The following is a 23,787-nucleotide window of genomic DNA, read 5'->3' as shown; positions in this document are numbered from 1 at the left end:
AGCAGTATAGAGGTTCCTCAAAAAACTAAGAATTGACCTACCATATGATCCAGCAATCCTTCTACTGGGTATTTACCCCAAAGACTTAAAAACTCATGTTCGAAGATATTTGCACACTGATGTTCATAGCAGCATTATTCACAGTGGCCAGGACATGGAAGCAACTAGAGTGTCCTACAATAGATGATTGGCTAAAGAAGCTGTGGTACATGTATACAATGGAATATTACTCATCCATAAGAAGAGATGAAATACTATCATTTGCAACAACATGGACGGACCTTGAGATAGTCATACTAAGTGAAATAAGCCAGACAGAAAATGTTGAAAATCACATGGTATCACATATGTGGGATATAAACCTAAAAGCAACTGATTGACAGTATACACTAGTGAACAAGACAGAACTGGTACCTTCACTGAGGAACTTAAGAGTTTGGTGGGAGAGAAAGACAATAAGCTTTTTGGCAATGGTGCCAAGATGATGCAATGGAGACAGAACAGTCTTTTCAACAAATAATGCGGAAACAACTGGATAGTCACGTGCAAAAGAATGAAGTTGGGTCCCTTCCTTATACCATACATAAAAATTAAATCAAAATAAGTCATGGACCTATATGTAAGAGTTAAAAATATAAAATTCTTAGAAGAAAATATAGAAGTAAATCTCGAGTATCTTGGCCTATGAATGATACCTTTTTTAGGTATTATACCAAAAGCACAAGCAACAAAAACAGATAATAAAAAGTGATGGCAGGGATGTAGAAAAACTGCACACCTCATACATCACTGGTGAGAATATAAAATCGTGCAATAGCTTTGGAAAAATTTGACAGTTCCTCAAAAGGTTAAACATAGAGCTATTATATGACCCAGGAATTCTACTCCTGAGAATGTACCCAATAGAAATGAAAACATATACCCACACAAAAATTTGTACATGAATGTTCACAGCAGTATTATTTATAATAACCAAAAAGTGGGAACAATCCAAATGTTGAGTTGGGAGGAAGGGAGAATGAGAAGTGACTGCTAATTGGGCATGGGACCTTTTGGGGATGGGTGATTAGAAGGTCCTAAAATTGACACTGAGTGCTATTTTGTAAAGGCATAAAATGTATAAGGTAAAAAGTAAAAGATTATCCAAGACTGAACATTTATTATTTAAAACACAGTGTTTTTCACTGAGTTGGTCAGCCATTTTACCATAGAACATTTGCTATCCTTAATTTCTAATGTGAAGTTGAAAAAAACTGAGGTACAGAAAGGCTAAACACCTTACTAGCTTCCACAACTCAGAGGTTAGATCACATAATACTTTTAACTTTTAAATTCCAATTTATTTTAAGATGGGAAAATGAGTTTCTTCTGAGCCATTCAGATTGTGATTTAAAGTGTAAACCAAGTAAAAATTTTCTTTAGTATAGCTGCTTCAAGACAATGAAATACCCAATTATTGCTTTTAAACTCTCTGTTAAGATTACTGAGAAGTTTTTACTTTCATTGATAGCTATTTATCATTCAGGAGAAAAATTTACTCTCTTGGAATGGTTTTAGTGAGTTCTCATTAGAAAGAATTGATATATGTAATTTTTTTGGTCATTTCCAGTCCTATAAAAATAAATATTTTCCATCCAATTGGCTTGTTTATTTGCCTTACCTGTAGTATATTTTCTTCATAGTACATGGCAAGCAGCTAAAACACTGCTTGTAGATCTTGTTCTCATCTGTTTCTAGTTCCAATCCACATTTTGCACAGCCAGTATATATAATGTTCGGAAGAGAAGAGAAAATATTCTTCAGAGAACTGTGAGCATTTAGAACTACTTTCTGAGCTGCTGTAATAGGAAACACTAGCTCTAAAATCAGGGCTTTGATTAGAATCACTCCTACAAATGACAAACACAAAAAAATAGTATAAATTGTAGGGCTAAAATTATAACTTTAATTTACAAACATGGTTAATTATGTAGTTGATTTATAGTTACTTATACTAAAGGATACACTCAAGGTCTTGTTCTTGGTCTTCTCTTCTTAACTCTTTTCCTAGATAATCTCACTCACTGATGGCATGAATATTGATAGTACAATGTAAGGGGTGATCTGCCTAGACCTAAAGATTTATTTGGCTAATTTGACTGAACAGGTGTATGTTTTCTTTCTCCCTGTCCTCTGAAATCATGCAAAATAAGTTTTACCTCTCTTTTAGGAGAAATCCATTCAAACACTTAAAACTAGCTAATATACCCTCTCTTCCTGCTATCTACATCCTTGGTACCATTAATTACCAGAGCTGTGACCACTTATTTTGTCATTGCTCATGATGTTGACTTTTACTTTAAAATCTAATTCTAGGTCTTTAATCCCAGCAGGTAGATTTTTGTGGAAGCAGTAGATGAGCGTTGACTTCTCCATGACACTAAATTAAATGTAGCCCTCTACTGCCTATGGCATTCCTTCTTGCAGTGACCAGCTCCATAAGCCTGTGGGGATTCAGGACAGAGAGCTGGGGGCCAGCACAGGAGATACACACAAATATGAAACTGTTTTAGGAACTACAACATTACCCAAGATTTCACCAGTTAGTATAAATTTAGAGTCTTCTGTAGCCACAAGGAACTTACTTCCATTTTTGAAAGTTGTATAAAAGTTTAATAGTATAAAAATTTATAAATTTTCTATCACTTGTACTTATCTTCCAGAAAAGTAATTTTAAATTAACTATTAGTATTAATAAACGTGTCAATACAGAACTGAGTATATAGAGATCTTCTCTGAGAATTAATTTCTGTATTCCATTAAAAGTTGGGTTTTTTGAGAGGTGTTATTGTCTTTGTTTCCTATTTGCATTCTCCTTAGCTTAGTTTTATGACATAATAATGCTAATGTCTATAATCACATTGTATAAAACATATATACATACCTATGTGAATTAACACAACTTGTAAAATTTTAATCTGATATTCGGCCAAGGTAGACTAAGGGAGTGCATTGATGCTCCAACCTTATAAAAAACGAATATTTGTTCTTTGTCCCTAGTCCTGGCACACAGCTCCAAAAAACTCCAAAAACTCTTGGAAACTCTAGAGTGCTAAGAGATGACTAAGAGCCCATAAGTACTTTCAGAATAAGGGCTGGTCACCAGAAAGGCCAAAGCATGATTAGAAGGTTGGAACTTTCAAGCCTATTCCACAACCTGTGAAAGTTTGAGTATATCACCAATGGCCAATGAGTTAATAACCATGCCTACATAATGAATCCTTGATTAAAAACCTTAAATAAAAGGGTACAGGGGTGCTGAACACACAGAGGTGCTGGGAGAGTAGTGCACCTGGAGAGGACATGGAAGCTTCATGCTCCCTCACTCATCTCTAGTGTTCAAAAGCAGATTGAATTAAATGATGAGCTGCTGGTAACTATACATAAAAAAGTTTAAGTGATCCCTAATAATTACAAATTAACCTGAAAAAAATGTAGGCAAAAAGCTGAGAAGAAGATGCCAATATCTAGTTCAATTATCTACAAAGATTTATATTTCACTTCCATATTCAATTACATATTTTTCCTGCAAATGGTAGCTTTGCTTATATTAAAACTAGCATACCTTATGTATATAGAGATCTTACCTGAACACTTATCCTCTAAGTGTGTTGCTAAATCTGACATCTTCACAAAAGAGGGCATGCTGTTTTGAAATTTTGCTTTAAATGTAATTGCCCTTATATCATCATCAAACAAGCACTCGCAGGATGACCAAGGTGTTGTATGCAATTCTAGGTTTTCCAGGATGCAATTGCGCTGAACAAAAAGATATTTAAATTCCCAAATATAATCTTAAACAAACAAAAACAAAAAGTTACCAAAAGGGAAATAATCTAGGCTCAAAAATCAGACTAAACGGATTGACTTAATTCAAACCATTAAATACAACTTTTATCACACTAAAGAATTTAGGTATAAAGAAGACAAAATATGAATATTGTATTTAAGGCAATAAGGTAAGGATGCTAGAGATCATTTTAATAAAATCTTTTTCTGAAGATTTCTTGATTTCCTAGAATCATAATTTATTATAACCAACTGCTTTTCAGAGTAGCAAATGCTCATTTTGATAACTACAGGCAAAGATTTTATAAAATAACAGGGACATAGAAATGAACACATGTCTGCCATAATCAATATCTCTCAATGATTTTCAACACCTTAGTTTTCTTATTTAGCTAATTTTTCCAGGTCAAAAAAATGCATTTAGATACAGTTGCACCCATTTTTAATTCCCTCAGTAATAATTCTAATTCTTAAAACCACAGTAGCACAGAATTTCTTGCCAAATAATTATTCTATATTAATAAATTCAACTTTAAACTATAATAAAACAAAAAGTGGTCTCTTAGCACTAAGTTTTCTAATAATAACAACTGTCTTTTTAGTTTCCCACTTACTTCAGGTCATATACCTAATTCATATCCCTATCTGCTTCCTTAGTTTCTTTCATTTTAAAGTTTGTGTATGTGTGGAGAATCTTAGAGCAACTCAGTAAATCCTTATAAAGCATCCTTAGAAAAAACTAAAGAATATATATTCCAAGTTGTTGCTTAAAACCAATCACTATTTTTAAAATAGCTTTCTTGTTACAAAATATATGCTTAGAAACCAGAGATAAGCTAAGTAAATAACAGCCATAATCTCAATACCCCAAAATAAACATTTGTTTTCAATTTGTTTAACTTTTACTTAATATATCAAATATATTTTTATATGTCATTAAGTATTATTCCACATTATTTTAAAATGTGCATAATACATCATTGCACAGATAAACCAAAATCTTAAAAAATTATTATAGCAACTCTATTTGGAACATGTTCATCGTTTTTTATTTTTCACTATTATAAACAGTACCATGATAAACATATTTTTAACTACATCTTTATGCACAGCCATGATGAATTCCTGTAAGTGTAATTATTAGGCCAAAAGCATTATAAATTCTAAGTCTTTCATATGCATTGTCAATTGTCCTCAAACAAGATTTTGCCAATTTATATTTTCAATAGTTTATGAGAGTGACTGTCTCCCCATAGCTTCTCTATTAAATTCTTAGGAGAAAAATCATCTATCATTATTTTAATCATGTGTCTTCAATTACTAGTAGGAGTAATTTTTCTTATATTTATTGGCCATATTATTTCTTCTTTAGTACTTGCCTGTTGGTATCTATTGCCCATTGAGCCTTAAAGACATTTGACTTTCGCTTATTGCATTATTTTCTGACAAAATGCAATTTTTTTCTGTTGTTTTTTTTTTTTACTTGTCTTTTAAGTTTATATGTGGTGATTTTTATGCATGGTTTAGTTTTTGTTGCTGTATTTTATTTAACCTACTAACTTTTGATTTCAAAGAAGTTTGCTTATATTTTTTCTACTACTCATTGTTTCTTTTTTAAAAAATGTATTTGAATCTCTGGTGCCTCTGGAATTTATTTTGGCACAAATATGAAACATAAATTTAATTCTATTTTTTCCTCAAATTGTTAGCTAAATATTCCAAACTATCAACTTTTTTTTAAAAGGAAAAAGTTTGCTTTCATTTTTAATTATAAAATAAAATATGTTTATTATAAAATATTTAGACAGTAAAAGAAAAGGGAAGTAATGGGTGAAGTAAGATTGGTCATGTTTGAATAAGCTGGATAATGGTACATTAGTTCATTATATTATTATCTCTATGTATGTTTGAACTTTTTCATACTAAAAGGTTTAAAAAATAAATGTAGTTCACATGCAAAAAATTCAAACTAAAGGTATAAATAAAAATAAAACCATATAAAACCACCATACAGAGATAACCACTGCTATCATTTTATTATCTATATTTCCAGATTTTTAAATGTATATACATACTTATATATCAACTTCTATTACAATGGATCCTACTATAAGTGAAGTTTTATAATCTACTTTTTAAACTAAATAATACATCACATACATCTCTCCAGGCTAGAGAATGTACATATCTTTGGTAATAAATACCTTTGTGTGCCCACCCAGACCACAAATGACCCTTTTAACTGTTTCCTCACCCTCTGAAATAAGCTCAGGCATTCCTATTTATACTTTTCGACCCTGTCCTCCAGGCTGCAGTTCCCTGAATCAAATTCCATCTGAGCAATCAAATTTTCTTATCTGGGAATTTGGAAATGGGGCTGGTCTCTTAAAAAGAAAAGTAAAATCAGGAGCTACAGAGTAACCACCTGCTTTTTACATGGTTGAGAAGTAGAGTAAGTCTACGCTGACTGAATAAAGCAGATACATAGAGAAGCTGCCTGGGACCCACATAGAGAAGCTTTTCAGATTCTCGTTCCAAGTCCCCCAGGAACCCACATGTACTATGTACTACACAATTCCATTATCTCCAGTGTTCAATAATGACTGCCGATGATCATTTCTAATTATATCACCTAAATGTGTATTTTTCATCTTTAGAACAAGTAAAACTGGTGCCCGGTATAAAGTTAATAGAGAATGCCTCAAGAAATACTAAATGAATAGATAGAATGCTAACAATTTCTGAAAGTAGAAGTCACATACTTAGAAGACTGTTCAAAATTGATATTGTACCATTTTAAAAAGAATAATCTTGAAGTATTGAGGTGAATATTAAAACTTAAAGATGATAGTTATAAATGAAGTATGCTGAATGAACAAAGAACAACTACATCTTAATCCCAAGACTCATAAATTTTCAATATTAACCTAAATAACACAGAATTATCTAGACACAACTATAATTTATCTTCTATTAACCAAATAACTACTTATTTTAAAAGAATATCAAGCATGGAGCAATCTGCTTTGCTATAGCTCCATTAGAGTTAGAATAATACCTTTGACCTACATTTTGATCAGCATGCACTAGACTCATGCTCTCTGCTATGAAACAGTGGTCAATAATGATGGTCAGTCCATCATTGACACATATTTGTCAGATTTCTCAACCAAATATTTATGTTAGGGTCACTGTTTGACCCTAACATAAAAGTCAAAAGTTAGACTTATCTCAAATCCTAGTCATAGGCTATTAATGATTAAGAGAGAGTGTGTGACAGATCTTATCTTTAGGTAACTATTTTGTAGAGAGAATTTTGGGAAGAAAATTAACTCTTTCTGTTAAAAAAGAATGAGTCACACAATCAATCTCTGAAATAATTTAGTAGAGTAAAATAACTCATAAGCCACTGATTATAACATCTCTGACTGTTACAATTAGAGGATGTCACAATATCAAAAAGCAAATATACTATTTTATTGAATTATCAATTACATTTAATTCAATACATCATAAATTATTAATTTATGCTTTAAAGAAAAATATAATAATGGGCCATTTATGTTTAAAATATCATTTTTAAAATATCATTTTAAACATAAATATTCTATGGATGGCTAATAGTCCACACTTTTAAAATATCTAGAATAAAAACCTGGAACACAGTAACTTATTTAACAGTAACATTATGACTTGAAAGAGTTAATGCAACTCCCTAAAATCTGTTACAATCAGAGAGAAGTTTATTTTTCAGAGTCTCCTGGATGAATAAAAACTGTAGAAGCTTCTCCAGAATTTTTTAAAAACATATCTTAAGAAGATAAAATCTTCACTAAAAAGGTAAAGTAGTATACCTGGGAATAAATAAAAGCTTTTATTTTGTCATCATTAATTATAGAGGACTTTTCAGATAACCAAATTGTTTTTTCTTTTCTATCTAAAATATAACAGAAGTAATCTGCAGAATATTCATTCATGATCACTTATATTTCAAATGAAGTCTAATCTCTTAAGATTCTCTTCATCTTAGGCTCATAAGCATTAATCATTTACCTAACTATAAATATATTAAATGTTTTTTGGAGTACTTACGTTTTTTCCTCTGAAGTTGAGGGTACCAGGCTGCTCCACGACCCCATAATACAAGTACACAATGTTGACCTTGGGCCTGTTCCACAGTTAACATGATTTTCCTTTGCTTCTGTCCTCTATAACTATATAATGTCTCTGGAAAAGAAAAGGAATATTTTAATTGGCATTACTCTCTCACCTGTGATACTGTGATATTTAATCATAAATATATAATGATAACCAAATGGTACACTAAGGAGATCTTGTATCTTTATTTTATAATCTAAATGATTACCTGTCAGTATAGTGATGTCAACAACTCTTAGCACTGCATGCACTAATATGTCAGGCTGAAGCTGTTCCAGTTCTACAAATTCAACACTGTTCATTTTCTGAGGCTGCCTCTGAGGAAGATCTCTAAGATAGGAATGTTTTGAAGACACATATGCCAGTAAGTCTTGAAGTACAACATCACTAATTATACTGGAATCTAAGGGGGGGAAAAAACACAGAAAAGATGACGAAATTAAAATGTATATATATATAATATATATATATATATTTTTTAGGCGAGGCAACTCTTGGTTGACCTATTAGATTGCAAGGACCTTGTCAGCTTATGATCCCTTACTTTTTTTATTTTTTACACCTACAGCACCTGGCCTTCCTAGGTGGTCTCCCATCCAAGTACTAATCAGGCCTGACTCTGCTTAAAAATTATATTTTCTTGACTACATAGTATTTTTTTTAGAACTGTTATTTTGTTGTAAGGTGTGATTAAATGTAAAACTATTTCATTTCTTCAAAACATGTATCTTATTCTTGAAGTAGTTTAGATGTAAAAATTAGCTTGATATTTTTAATCAATAGAAGTGGAATTATTTACCATCTCCAAAAATCTTACCCTGTTCCCTCACTTCTCTACTTTGTTATTAATCATTTTTCCACCAATTAACCAAGACCAATACTTCAGTTATTTTTTGACTCCTCCATTACCTTGCTATATTCAATCAGTTCCCTAATTCCTGGAGTCTGATTTGATCACAGCTTCCCCGAACTGGCCCAAACCACTGCCATTCTTCCTCAAGACTCTTAGCATGTCACATCTGAAATACTCTAAAAGCTGCCTAATGGGCTCTTTCGCTGAACATGCCTTCTTCTTCCCCACTTCTAAGTCTCTGTCCTCTCCACTTTCACTGGCTGCAAAGCCATCATCCTGCTTTTTACCTTTCCAAATACTACACAGAGTAACAACCACTATAGGCTACCAGTGATTTTTTTCCTTTTCTGTCTCTCACTTGGTTTTGAGCATGTGTGTGCTAATATTTCTCTTGAATATTAGTTATTTAATTCATCAGTCATTATGCCATTTAGATTTTTTTTCTTTTCTGTCTCAAATTCTTTTCTAGTTTTTTATTGAGATATACTTTACATACAATAAAATGCATACATTTTAAATATACAGATTGATGAGTTTTGCTGATGAATTTTTAATTTCCCTGAAGGAAAGTGAAGTATGTTTGAATATGTGATTGATTGTTGAACAAAATAAGATCTTAGCAAAAAACACTCATGTACTTTTTAGTATGAACTGATTTCAGTAGAAAAAAACATGATTCTTCTTTCCTTCTCTCAGTAACATTCTCATCCCAATGTATTTCTTATAATAAAGCCATTTAGTAAGGCCTCATTTTTTACTCACTCATCAGCAGATCATTTACTATGTGACAGGCATTATACTTGGTGCTAAGGATACAAAGACATAACATGTCACCAACTCAACACTGACAAGAGAACAAACACTGGGCTTAAAGTATAAGAGACATATGTAAGCATTCCTAAGAACACACAAAAGGAACTACCCAGGGAAGTTAGAAGAGGCTTTAGAAAGGGAATATTGAGCTGGGTTTTGGAAAAATGTCTTAAGAGTTTTCTAGGTGGTAACTGGGGGTAGAGGGTATATTTCCAGGTAAAGAGAAGAGGTTTGCAATCCTTTACATACCATAGATGCTTTCGGTAGGCCTATGAAACAAATTGATCCATTATCAAAACAGCATTTTTATAACAGCTTTATTGAGATTAATTCACATATATAAAATTCACCCTTTTAAAGTGTACAATTCAGTGTTTTTTTAGTACTTCACAAAGTTCTGCAACTATTACCATGATCTAATTTTAAAATATTTTATTACAGAATAACACTTTAAGCGGATAAAATGAAATACGATTGGCAAATCAATTATATGGCAATATAGTAACTGAAATATTTTTAAACTGAGATAATTTATGTGTCTCATTAATACATTAAATAACAAGATATAGCAGAGTATGTGACAACTACTGTAATTTCAAAGTATGCCAAAGTATCATGGGCATAGATGATACTCAAGTTATCTTCAACAACTGTGATGTGATATGAAAATCTATATGCTTTCCATTGGTGACCAAGTCAAAAGTACTGCTAATATTACTGTGGATTGTTACCTTATTTGTAATAGAAAGAAATACTAATTTCAGTTCGTGATTAGTGAAAATAAAGTCATAATGTCTTCACATCCAACTTTATGAACGCTTTAATGTAGAAGAATCAATTTTCACAGGAGAGTAGGAAGAACATTTGGGAGGTTAGTGATCATCCAGCAGGAGATGAAGAGCATTGGAAAACAGGTAAGACTGCAGGAAAGGGAAAAGGGTGACAGATTTGTGAAACAGTTTAGGGGTAGAACCCAAGAAACAATTAGAGGTGGAAGGTAAAGAAAAGATTAAAGATGGCATCAAGATTTCTAGCACAGCTGAGTGGATGAATAAAAACAAATGTGTTAAAGTTTTTAAAACCTGATAAATGAAATCTATTCTAATTAAGATTACATAATTCCTAAATGAATTTTATAAAACAATGGTGATAACACTATCAAAAATAATGAGCGTTAGAGAAAAGAACAGATAGTATGAGAGATGAATGAAAGAGAAGAGTGGAGATAAGGAAATGAATTAGACTACAGCAAAACTCAACTTCAAATACATCTTTCCATGACTCCAATTTATTTACCAGATCTCCTAATTTTACTTATACCTGCTTTCATAAAAATTTATACAGAAACATCTGATTATTCAAATTCCAAATAAAATAGTCTATTTCATGAATCATTGTGTTAACCTTTGATTTATATATTTAAGATAAATTAATATTCTATCACATTATCAGGACTAGGATTGTAAAATAAGTAACAGCTCACTAGAATGACATAAGAACATAAGGCTTTGCCAATAGTACAATATACTGATCAGAAGTAAGAATGCTCTCAACAGTTGAACTACTTGTAAAAGAAAAAAAAAAGCTAATCAAATTGATTTATTCTTTCAGAAGAAAAACAGCTGCAATATTTTCAAAGCATCAACTGAAAACCATTTGCCTAAATCAAACAAAAAACTCTGAGAATACACTTTATTTAACTACTAATCTGTGAAAAACAAGGCAATGTAAACTACTATGTAAGTATAAAAACAAAGACTGTAATGTAACCCGAAGGTTATCTAGTTATAATTAGTTCAAGGTTTTTCACAATTTTCTATAAAAACTTTAAAGTCCCCAGGGGTTCCACTAGATATTCTCCACCAGAATTAGGTCTTAAAATTTTTATGAAATTACTAAATTAGATCAGCCTTATTTGAATCTAAATCAGCCTTAAAACCAAAGCTATCTACAACATCTATCTCCCTAATCCCTCAAAAATATTTGCATACCATGTTATTTTCATTATTTCAAAACATTCCTTACCCTTCCATTGTATTAACAGCTATAAAATATCATGAATTTTACTTAAAAGACATTTAGCTCCTTGGAAATATGCTTTTCAAGATATGGCAACTTCAAATATTCATAATAAAAGATTAAATTTAAATCTTTAAAAAAAATCCTCAAATTAAGATTGGCTGACTCAACTGGCCAAAACATAGTGTTTTTAATTATTATAAGTTCATACTAAATCCTATATCTGATAGGGCAAATTATTCTTTCCTGTTCTTCATTATCAAAAATGTTCTGGCTGTTTTCGGCCATTTACTCTTCCCTATCTCAGAATAATCTCATCAAATTTCATGAAAATCTTATTGGGACTTTGATTGGATTTGCACTGAATTCATAGATAACTTGAGGAGACTTGAAATCTTCACAATGCTAAATCTTCCAATCAATAAAGTATATGTTTTCAGGTCTTCTTTCATTTCTCTTAATTTTTACATTTTCTTTTAACAAAAGAATTAAATTTATTACTAGAATATTACTTAGTATCATACATAATATTGTAATGTTGCCCTCTATTTAAGCGTTACTAGTTGTTGCTCCACTTGAGAAATGCAATTGACTTGTGTTTATTAGTCTTATACCTGGCCAACTTGCTGAACTTTCCCATGATTTCTAATAATTTGCCTGAGTTTTTAGATGAAAAAATCCTATAAAAAAGAACCATTTTGTCTATAAATAATGACAGCTTTCCTCTTTTTTCCCAGTCTTTTTGGAAATTTCTTTCTTCATGTTTTATCTCACTGGTTAGTATCTCCAATACAATGTTGAGTAAAACTGGTAATAGCAGTACTCTAGTCTCATTTCTAATTTTTAAAAGGAATGTTCCTAATCTTTCTCTAATTAGGATGATATTTGCACCGGATTTCTTAAAGATACTCTTTATCAAGTTAAAATAAATTTCTTTGTATTCCTAATGAATGGGTGTTGGACTTTATTTTCAAATGCTTGGACTTTATTTTCAAATGCTTTCTTTGTATCTATTAAGATGACCATATATGGCTTTTTAAAAATTTTTTTAAAACTATCGTTAGACACAATAAAAAAAAATGGTGTAGATCATAAAGGCTCTGTTCATCACACTGGCGACCAAATCAAAGTTGTAACAGAAACAAAGAGGAGCAGCAAGGAAAAATCGCCTGGGATCTAGATGAACAAGCCATAAAACTAGGGAGAAATCCAAGAAATCACCCTGCAATGGCAGAAGGTAGGACAGGGCAAGGACGCAGGGCTGCCCGGTCTCAAGCAGCTGAGTGAGATGAAGGCTGCGGCTGGGGCAGCGACAGACGCCTCTTAAGGAGCTGCGTCAACAAGCAGATCTTCGCAGCAACGGCTCTGCTCAATCTCAGCACTAGTGCTAATTCAGCTGCACACGGGGGGCACCAGGGACTTACAGAGAGACACTGTCAGAGTGAGGGCCAAGGGGAGACTCGCTCTGTACAGAAGTGTCATTAGTATCTATTGTTCCTCTGTTGAGCCCTTCCCCATACCAGTGTGAGGAACACAGCACCGCCATAGCCTGATGTCATCAAACTGGATAACAGAGGTCGCTCCGCCCAGAGGATTCCCTGACTCCTTCCCCAACTCGCAGCCCCACCTAAGCCACATCCAGGTATATATCCTCAGTGAGTCAGGTGCTCCTTGCTGAGCAGCACCTAGACTCACACTGGAGGCAGCTGGCCTCGGTTTCTGGTGTGGCCTTTTGAGGCAACTATAAGCACAGCATCTGTGGATTGCTTGCTGAATCTTAACAGGTGGCCCCAGGGTGGTAAGAGGCTTGGGCTAAGTTTGGCCTGCAGCTGAACCCCTCTCAAGACTGTACCACTGGACACCTACTTCACAAATCCACACTAAGACCGGGAGACTTAGGAGCTTTGCTTAGTACATAGAATCAGACACGGAAAGGCAGTCAAAATGGGAAGACAAAGAAGCAGAAGCCATATGAGAGAAAAGAACAGAGATCCAGATATAATGGAGTCAAGTAACAGATGCAGAATTCAAAACACTGGTTATAAAGATACTCAATGAACGTACAGGAAGTAAAGATAAATTCAGTGAGAACTTCAATAAAGAGATAAAAAAAACATAAAAATGGAAAAGGACATTATAAAAGGAAACCAGTCTGTAATGAAGAACACATTATCTGAGATGAGAAGTTTATTAAATGGAATAAGCAAAGGAATAAACAAAGTGAATAAAGAAAAGGATCAAATACCCTATCTAGAGGATGGGAAAGCCAAGGACACTCAATCAGAATGGCGAGAGATAAGATGCCAAGACTATAAAAATAATTTAAGGAGAACATGGGACACTATTAAGGGTCAAAACAGCTGTCTGATCGGCATACTTGAAGGAAAACAAGATGTTGAACAGCTGTTTGATGAAATAATGATGGAAAATTTCCCCAACCTGGTGAAGGAAATGGACACAAAACCCCAGGAAGCTCAGAGAATTCCAAAAATCAGGGATCCAAAGAGGTCCACATCAAGACACATCATAATTAAAATGCCAAAGGTTAAATACAAAGAAAGAATTTTAAAAGCAGCAAGAAAAAAAATAGATAGTTCTTTATAAGGAAAAACCCATAAGACTTGCAGCTGATTTTTCAAAAGAAACTATGCAGGACAGAAGGGCTTAGCAAAAAATATTCGACAGGTTGAAGACCCAAGATATATAACCAAGAATAATTTACCCAGCAAAGCTATCATTTAGAGTTGAAGGACAGATAAAGAGCTTCCCAGACAAAAATAAGCTAAAAGAATTTATCACCACCAAGCTGGTATTACAGGAAATGTTGGAGGGACTTCTTTAAGAAGAAATATATGCATCAAAAACAGGAATAAAGAATGGTAACAATTACATTCCTATCCATAAGTACCTTAAATGGAAAAGAATTAAGTGCTCCAACCAAAAGATAGAGTGGCTGAAAGGATAAGAAAACAAGACCCCTACATATGAAAAGGAAAGAGGTGGAAAAAGATATTGCTTTGATGGACTTAGAAGATACTTAAATCAGATAAAGATAAACATTATACGATTTCACTTACATGCGGAATCTAAGGAATAAAAACAAACTAATCAAAAACAGACTCACAAATGTAGTGGAAAATTTGGTGACGTACAGAGGGGAGGGAAGTTTGGGGAGGCTGAGAGAATGGTGTGAAGGGTTGAAGAAGTACCAATTAGTAGCTGATGGATGGTCACGGGGATGGGGAGCACAGCATAGAAAATGCACTTAGCATTAATACGTTGGCTAGGTGGAGGGTCAGAGGAGGGAGGGAGCAATTGGGTTGATCATTTTATGAACTATATAGATGTCTAACCAATGTACTATATGCTTGAAACTAATTAAAATAAATAAATTTTTTTTAAAAACTAACGTTAGACTTACAAAAAAGTGGCAAAATAGTAGAGTGCCCTTATGTTCCTCACTCTATATCCTCTAATATGAACATCTTACATAATCACAGAATAATTATCATGAACAGGAAATTAATACTGATTAAATATTATTAACTGATATTTTTAACTAATATTATTTTGTATAATGCCCCTCCATTTGGGTTTCTTCAATGTTTTCTTGTGATTGGAATGAAGTTATGCATTTTTGGCATGAATACCACAAAAATTATGCTGGGTCCTTCTCAATGCATCATAGCAAGGGTTTCATGATATCTACATATCTTATTACTGCTATTTACTTTAATCAGTCAGTTAAGTTGGTGTCTGCCAAGTTTCTTCACTGTAAAGGTATTTTTCTCCTTGTAAGCTGATAATAAATACTTTGGGGAGATACATTGAGACTATGCAATGCTTTTTCTCCTCAGACTTCTACCTACTAATTTGAGCCTCTCAGTGGATCCTTGTCTGCAATATTTATTACTGTGATGTTTGTCTAAAGGTAATTCCCTATTTTTCTCTTTTCTCTCACATGTATTCACTGGATCTCCATTGTGAGGAATGGAATCTTCTCATTTATTTATTTAGTAAATTAGTTACTTATTTATATCCACATGGACCTTTAAATATCTTATTCTATGCATTATAATCTAATACTATCATTATTTTTTACTTAAATTGTTCCAATTTTGGCCAGAAGGTGCTCTTTCATGTTGGCTCTCCTGTTCTTTTAACAGTTTTTTATGATACCACCAGATGTTCTGGGCTCACGTTGTATTCTCCCTGTCCCAATCCTGCAACCAACTACTTCTAACAGTGTTGGTTCATTTTTTAAAGAATAATGTTTAGAGACCAAGATCTTGGGCACTAGGTATGCTCATTGTTACTGAGGTGTCACTGTTTCTGTGTCCTCAGTAGACAAAGCTAGGAAATATACATATGTATATTAGCCCAACCATACACACATATCTACATTTCCATATCTTTTATCTGTTTATCTATATAACTATATATTGAAAACCCTGAGTTTATAATTAATACCTCTGACTCCAAAACAAAAGGCTTAACCTTCCCTTAATTTATTTCTCTCTACTACAGTGAGAAACCCAATTTTCATCATCTACAATTTATTTACTTATTTGTTCAAGTATATACGTAGACTTGATGCTAATCCACTCCCCTTTGAGAAAGTTTTACTAACTAGATATCGGCATTCTTGTATATTCCTTTTGTCTTTAGCCTTTCAGAATGCCGCTAATGTACTGTTTTCCACAGTTAACTTAGGTTTGTTCTTTTCTTCCCCTATCCTTCTGTGTGGTTATTTCCTTCATTTGTAATGCTGTTAGATTCATTTGTTAATGTTTGTATTCCATTTTGGGGTTCTCCTTCACCACATCATAGATAGTTTCAATTGTTTGTTTATTTGGGGTATATGTGAAACATTACTATGATTCTGTGACTCAGAACCATACCAAAAGATATATTTAGAGAAGTGTCACTGCCTCTTCATTAATGCTACCCTATTTCCACTCCCTCCTTCTTTCTATCCCTTTTCTACCCGCTCCCTGTATGTAACCAATCTCTTTAGTTTTCGGTTTATCCTTCCTGCATTTTTTATTATTTGCACAAATGAAAAGATACATGTATTTTCTTATTCCTTTTTTCTTTCTTACATGAAGGACAGCATACTACATATATGTTTTTGAGCTTTGTGTTTTTCACATTACAATATATCCTGGAAATCACTTCACATCAGTTTATAGAGCTCTTTCTTTTATAGCTTCGCAATATTCCACTATGTGTGTATATCGTAATTTAATCAACCATTCTGTTATGTATGAGCATTTCAATCTTTCCCAATGTCCTGCAATTAAAAACAATACTGCAATGAATAAACTTGTGCATATGTATTTTCACACTGCTGTAGCTGTATCTTCAAGATAGATTCCTAAAAGTAGGCTTGTTGGGTTAAAAGCAAGAACATGTGTAATTTTGTTAGGTATTGCCAAATATCTCTTCAGAAGGGTTGTAGTAATTTGTATTCCCATCAACAATGTATAAGAAGTCCTATTTCCCCACAGCTTCACCAACAGAATGTGTTGTCGTATATTTTTTCAATTTTTGTCGATATGATAGGTAAAAAATGATATCTCTTTATAGTTTAATTTGAATATCTCATGTCTTTTCCCAACAGGTCCTTTGTCACTCAATTTTTAAGAGTTCAATATATTACGAATATTGGCCTTTTGTCCAAGGTTTATGTTGCAAATATTCTAAGTTTACCAGTTGTCTTTTGATTTTGTTTATGGTGTTTTGGTCATTCAAATTCTTACTTTTCTGGAGTTAAATTTATCAACCTTGTTTTTACTGCCTCTGGATTCTGAGTAATAGTAAGAAAGCCTTTCCCTACACCAAGATTAAAGAGGAATTCATCTATTTCCTTCTAGTAGTTGTATGGTTTTATTTTTTACATTTATATTCTGAATACATTTGGAATACATTTATATTCTTTTACATTTATATTCTGAATACATCTTCTCTTTGTTGGGAGACATGAATCTAATTTTGTCTTTTTCTAAATGGCTACCCAGTTGCTTCAGCATCATTCATTAAAAAGTTAACCTTTACTTTGGTGATTTCAGATACCATCTTTGTCATTTACTAAATTATATGTATGTGGGTCTAATCCCGATCTTCCTATTCTATTCCACTTGTGTATGTGTCTATTCGTGGACCAGTATTGCACTGTTTTCGTTATAGAGGCTTAATAGTATGTTTTAATGCCAGGTAAGCCTAGTTCCTCAAAGCTTTTCTTTTTCAATGTTTTCCTAGCTATTTTTGCATGTTAGCTTTTCCATATGAATGTTGGTATCAACTTGTATATGCCATAACATAGCTTGTTGGTATTTTTATTGAGACTGCACTGAGTTTATAAATTAACTTATGGAGAACTGATATTATTATAATGTTCAGTCATCCTATCTAAAAATCAAGAATGTTGTCTTTCTATTTGTTCACATTTTTATTTCTTGGGGCGTTTAAAATTTTTATTCATATCGGTTTTGCACATTTCCTATTATATTTATTCTGAAATATCTTCTTTAGTAGTGTTGTGAGTTTTTCCCTTCCATTATGCCCTCTGTTTAGAGTGTGTATATAAAAGCTATTGATTTACCATTAATTTTTGTATATTCTTACAACAGTGAATTCTTTGTTTGAATTGGTTTTATCTTTGATTTTTTAGAGTTTTCCAGAGATGTTATCAGAGCATTTGTACACAGAAATAGTTTTCATTCTTCTTCGCCCATTTAGATGCCCCTTCTTATCTAACTGCTTTAGTCAACTCTAGTATAATGATGAAGAATAGCAGAGATAGTGGACATCCTTATCCTGTTCCTGATTTTAGTGGAAATGCCGCTAATGTTTCTCCATTAAGTAAGATACTGGCATTAGGACTAAGAATATTTATTTTATTGATACAGTATCAATTGTATTATAACACTGTATTGATACTATATTTATCAATACTGAAGGAGAAAGTATCCCTCAATCCCTATTTCCTGAAGTGCTTTTAATAATAAATGGGTGTTAGATTTTGTCAAAGGGTTTCTCGACATCTATGGAGATAATCACATTTTTTCTTAATTTTTTAATAATATGGTATATGATATTCATGGATCTTCTAATATTGAACAAATCTTCCATTTATGGAATAAATCTCCCTTGGTCATTATTTCCTTAATGTGGTATTAGATTTCAACTACTAATATTTCATTTAGACTTTTTGCATCAATAATCATGTATAATACTGGTCTGTATGTTTATTCGTAGTACTTTTATTTGGTTTAGGTGTCAGGATTATACTTGCTTTATAAAAGAAATTAGGAAGTTTCCTTCTTCAATACTCTGGAATAATTCATAGAGCACTGGAACTATCTGGTCTTTGAAAGTTTGCTCTAATTTTCCTATGAAACTATCTGGACCAGGCACTTTTTTGTATGGTAGTTCCTGAATAACTTTCTCTATTTTTTCTTTAGAAACCAGTGTCTCTAATGGGATAAATTCTGGCAATCTGTATTTCCCTAGAAAATTATACATTTAGATTTTTTCAAATTTATTTGCATAAGATTCTAAAAAGTAATTTTATTGGTTTTTAACTTGTTTCAATAATTATTTCCTCTTTATTTGTTTCTTTATATTTGTGCTTTCTCCCTTTTTATTTAATCAAATTAACTGGTTGGTTCATCTATTTTATTTTTGGAAACAGAATTTCGATTCATTAATTTATTGTATTTCAATTCTCATTAATCTCTGCTTTTATCTTTATTATTTAATTCCTTGTGATTTTTTTGGTTTACTTTGTTGTTCTTTTGCTGGTTTTCTGAGTTCGGAATTTAATTCATTTATTTTTTTTCTTTAATTTTCATTGATAAAAGTGTCTAGCTAATAGATTTTTCTCTGATATCTATCTTAAATGCATCTCACAGATTCTGATATGTATTGTTTTCATTATTATTTCTGAAAAATACTATAATATCCAGTTTGTATTCCCTTTCACCCAGAACTTCTTTAATAGGTTTTAAAATTTCCAGATAATCTTTTTGTTGTTGTTGTTACAAATTCTAGTTTTACAGCATTTGATTAGCATGTTTATAAATAATTCTACTTTATAGAAGTTACTGATATTTTCTTTGTGACTTAATAGAACCAATATTTCTGAATGTGTAGTGAGCACATGAAAAGAATGTGTATTTCTATTATTGGAGTGTAGAGTTCAATTTATATCCATAAGATCTACCCATTCACTATGTTACTTACATCATTTATATCTTTAGTTATATTCTGTATATTAGCCCTTGTGTCATTAGAGAAGTGCAAATTAAAACCACCATGAGATATCGATGTAACAGATTAAAACAGCTAAAATAAAAATACGATGATATCAAATGCTGGCAAGGATGTAGAGAAACTGGAAGATACACTGCTGGTAGGAATTTAAAATGGTACAGCCACTCTAGAAAATAGTTTGGCAGTTTCTTATAAAACTAAGCATGTACTTACTCCAACGGTCTGACTATATGACACAGCAAATGCACTCTTAGAAATTTATGCCAGAGAATTGAAAATGTATATTCACACAAAAACCTGTATACAAATTTCATAGCTGCATTATTCATAATAGCCCATATTAAGAAACAACCCAAATGTTCTTCAGCAGCTGTACAATTAAACAAACTCTGGTACATCCATACAATGAAATACTGCTCAGCAATGAAAAGAAATAACTATTGATATATGCAGTAACTTGGATGGATCTCAGGGCACTATGTTCAGTGAAAGAAAGCCAATCTCAAAAGATTACATTTATATAACATGTTCCATTTACATAACACTCTCAAAATGGCAGAGTTGAGATGGAGACCAAATTAATGGTTGCAAGAGGACAGATAGGGATTGGACCAGGGGAGGTATTAAAGAGGTAGCATGAAGTCTACAGCCATGTCCAATCTTGTCTGATCTCAGAAGCTAAGCAAGGTCAGGCCTGGTTAGTACTTGGATGGGAGACCACCTAGGAAGACCCGGTGCTGCAGGAGTGTTAAAAAAAAAAAAAAAAAAAAGAGGAGGTAGCATGAGGGAGTTCCTTTGTGGTGATGAAACAGTTCAGTATTTTTATCATGGTGGTAGTAACACAAATTTATACATGGGATCAAACTGCACAGAACTACACACACACACACACACACAAGTGCATGTGAAAACTGAATAAGGTCTGTAGTCTAATTAATAGTATTATGGCAATGTCACTTTCCTGGTATTGACATTGTAACTAAAGTTATATAAGATGTCACCTTATGGAGGAAGCTAGGGGAAGGGCTCATGAAACTTTATGTACTATTTTTGCAATCCCCTGAATCTATAATTTCAAAATTAAAAGTTTTTTAAATGATAAAATCAATGAATATTATCTTTATGCTACTATGACTCTGACACCTATTTCAATGTATTATTTTTTTTCTACAGCACGAAGCAGTTAACTCAATTCTGACACTATCTAGCTGGAGATAGCATCAGATCCCACAAGTTAAGGGTTCAGATCTACAAGACTGTCTCTCCCCACTCCCCCACTTCAGACACCAATCATAAGTTCAGGCTGTCACCTGTGCTTCTGATTGATGTACTATAGATCAGAGGTTCTCATAATCCTCTCCTCAGATTCGATTAATTTGCTAGAGAGGCTCACGGAACTCAGAGAAACATTTACTTACACTTACCAGTTTATAATAAAGGGTAACATCCTTTATAATATCCTTATATTAGATAGAAAAGGAACATAGGGCAAGGCATGTAAGAAGGGGCACAGTGCTTGCATGCCCTCTCTGGGCATTCCACTCTCCCGCATCGCCACATGTTCAGCAACCTGGAAGCTCTCTAAACTCTATCTTTTTGGGTTTTTAATGGAGATCTCATTATATAGGCATGATTGATTAAATCACTGGCCATTGGCAATTGAGTCAATCTCCAACTCTTCTCCCCTCCCAGGGGGAATGAAATTTCCAACCCTCCAATCACATTGTTGGTTCCCCTGGCAAGCAGCCCATATTCTTAAGTGCTTTCCAAAAGTCACTCATTAATTCAGGTATGGTTGGAAGGGGTTCATTGCAAATATCAGGACACGATGACTGCTCTTATTAGTTAAAAAATTCCAAGGGTTTTAGAAGGTCTGTACCAGAAATGGGGACAAAGACCAAATATATATTTCATATTATAAATCCCAATAACACAACTAATAATTCTAAAATTTATGTCTTAATTTTAAACCTTTTATCTGAGTTCTAGACTTCATTTCCAATCTCTACATGACATCTTCACTTGGATGCCTCAGAGATATCTAAAACTTAACACGCCTAAAACAGAACCCTTAATTTCCCCCATGAACCTGTTCCCTCTTAGCCTTTCCTAATAAAGGCTACTATCTAATTACTGAAACCAGAAACCTAGTAGTAGTAGATTCCTCCTCTTCCATCATCCCCAAATCCACACCATCAGAAAATTCTGTTAACTCTATTTACAGCTACATCTCAAATCCATCCATTTCTCATTATCTCCACTGGCCTCCCATTATCTCTCAATTTGTGACAACATGGATAGAGCTTGAAAATATCATAGTAAGCAAAGTAAGTCAGATGGAAGAAGAATCATGATTTCACTAATATATGGGATATAAAACTGAAAGCAACAAATGAACAAACAAGACAAACAAACAAAAACTCATAGCCACAGCTAACAGTGTGGTGGTTACCAGAGGGAAAGCGGGGAAGGGTAGTAAATAAAGGGAGTTAAATCTATGGAGACAGAAGCAGATTTGAATTCGGGTGGTGAAGACAAAATGCAATATACAGATGATGTATTATAAAATGGTAGTGAAATCTACATAATTATATAAACCAATGTCACCCCCCCAATAAATTTAATAAAATTAAAAAAATAATAATCAAAAATGGATGTTAGAGAAGGAAGATGGTTTTTCCTCGCAGTGGTAGATAGAAGAACAAGGATTCAAACACAACTGTCTGACCATAAAACTCATGCTCTTTTTATTGCCTCAAGGATTCTTAATCAGAGACTCAGAAATTCCATAGAGGAAGGTCCATAGGTCCATTTGGAAGGTCCATAGAACCACTTGGTATTATATGAAAAGTTTTGTGTCTATCTACTTAAATCCATTTTTCTGGAGAAATGGCCCATAGCTTCTCAAAGAGGTCTATGACTCCCTAAATGGTTGAGAACAACCACTATACTAAGAAAAATAAGAAAATGAAACACAAACTCTAATATTTCTTAAAATACATATGATTTACAATGTACAAGTTCATTTTTATAAATTCTATTTTCAGTCTTACTAAACAAAATAAAGCAATACTCTCCAATGAACTTGTTTAGAAAACATTTTGTAAAATTACCATTTTAACTCTACTTGTTTCTAATACATATATATACTTTAAATACTAAGAAATTATTATATTTAAAATGTATCTTACATTCTTCATGCTGGACAGATGAATAAATCCCAAGATTTAATAACTGACTGGTAAATGTTGATTGTAGTATTGTCTCACCAATCCAATGATCTTCACGAACAGTAACATCTGAAAGGGGGAAAAAGTTCTGATCATAACATAAATTCCTTCACACTATGGTTAACTTACCATTCACAGCAAAATATTATGCATGCCTCCCACATATCAGGCAACTAAAATTTAAATATGTTAAATGATCTGTTTAACAGAACAAAATGATGAAACAGCAAATCCAAAATCTGAACCTAGATTTGTATTATTGTATATAGGTAAGATAACAAAATTGCTTCTGTATATTCAAATAATATCAATATGGAAGCTCACTGCTCCACAGAGAATGTTTAATGGCTTTTGTTTACATAAGACAAATGTTACAATGTATACTTCTGATAAAAGTAAATTATTCAGAACCAAGAAGCAAAAATAGTGGTTCCAAAGTAGTAGTGCCTAGAATTAATAATACTCAGTCTGCATTTACCCCTTCTGCTATAACATATATGAATATAGGCCATTCTTAAAGGACTTTAATTATTTGTCCCTAAAAAGCATGGCAATCACCGTTTCTGGATATTAAAAGTGAAAGACTTTGGAGGTAAGGAACACCTACTA

The 23,787-nt window shown here is 32.8% G+C and overlaps 1 protein-coding gene across 7 annotated transcripts in view; it reads right to left on the bottom strand.

The window, feature by feature from the left end:
* FAM35A (family with sequence similarity 35 member A) overlaps positions 1-23,787 on the bottom strand; it is an 82,500-nt gene that overhangs the window by 5,504 nt on the left and 53,209 nt on the right. For 6 of the 7 annotated variants that reach the window (XM_023527954.1, XM_023527955.1, XM_023527956.1 and 3 more), the window contains 5 exons: positions 23,140-23,247; positions 8,195-8,389; positions 7,921-8,055; positions 3,627-3,833; positions 1,661-1,889 (listed from right to left, as the gene is read on the bottom strand). In XM_023527954.1, coding sequence (XP_023383722.1) covers positions 1,661-1,889; positions 3,627-3,833; positions 7,921-8,055; positions 8,195-8,389; positions 23,140-23,247 — 874 coding nt within the window. The remainder of the gene's footprint in view (positions 1-1,660; positions 1,890-3,626; positions 3,834-7,920; positions 8,056-8,194; positions 8,390-23,139; positions 23,248-23,787) is intronic. The other variant, XM_023527957.1, reaches the window with a different exon arrangement.

This window comes from Pteropus vampyrus, unplaced genomic scaffold (genome assembly GCF_000151845.1).
Source record: "Pteropus vampyrus isolate Shadow unplaced genomic scaffold, Pvam_2.0 Scaffold20, whole genome shotgun sequence".
NCBI lineage: Eukaryota > Metazoa > Chordata > Mammalia > Chiroptera > Pteropodidae > Pteropus > Pteropus vampyrus.
The sequence above is the reverse complement of the archived record's forward strand: the minus strand, read 5'-3'. Positions and strand labels throughout refer to the sequence as shown.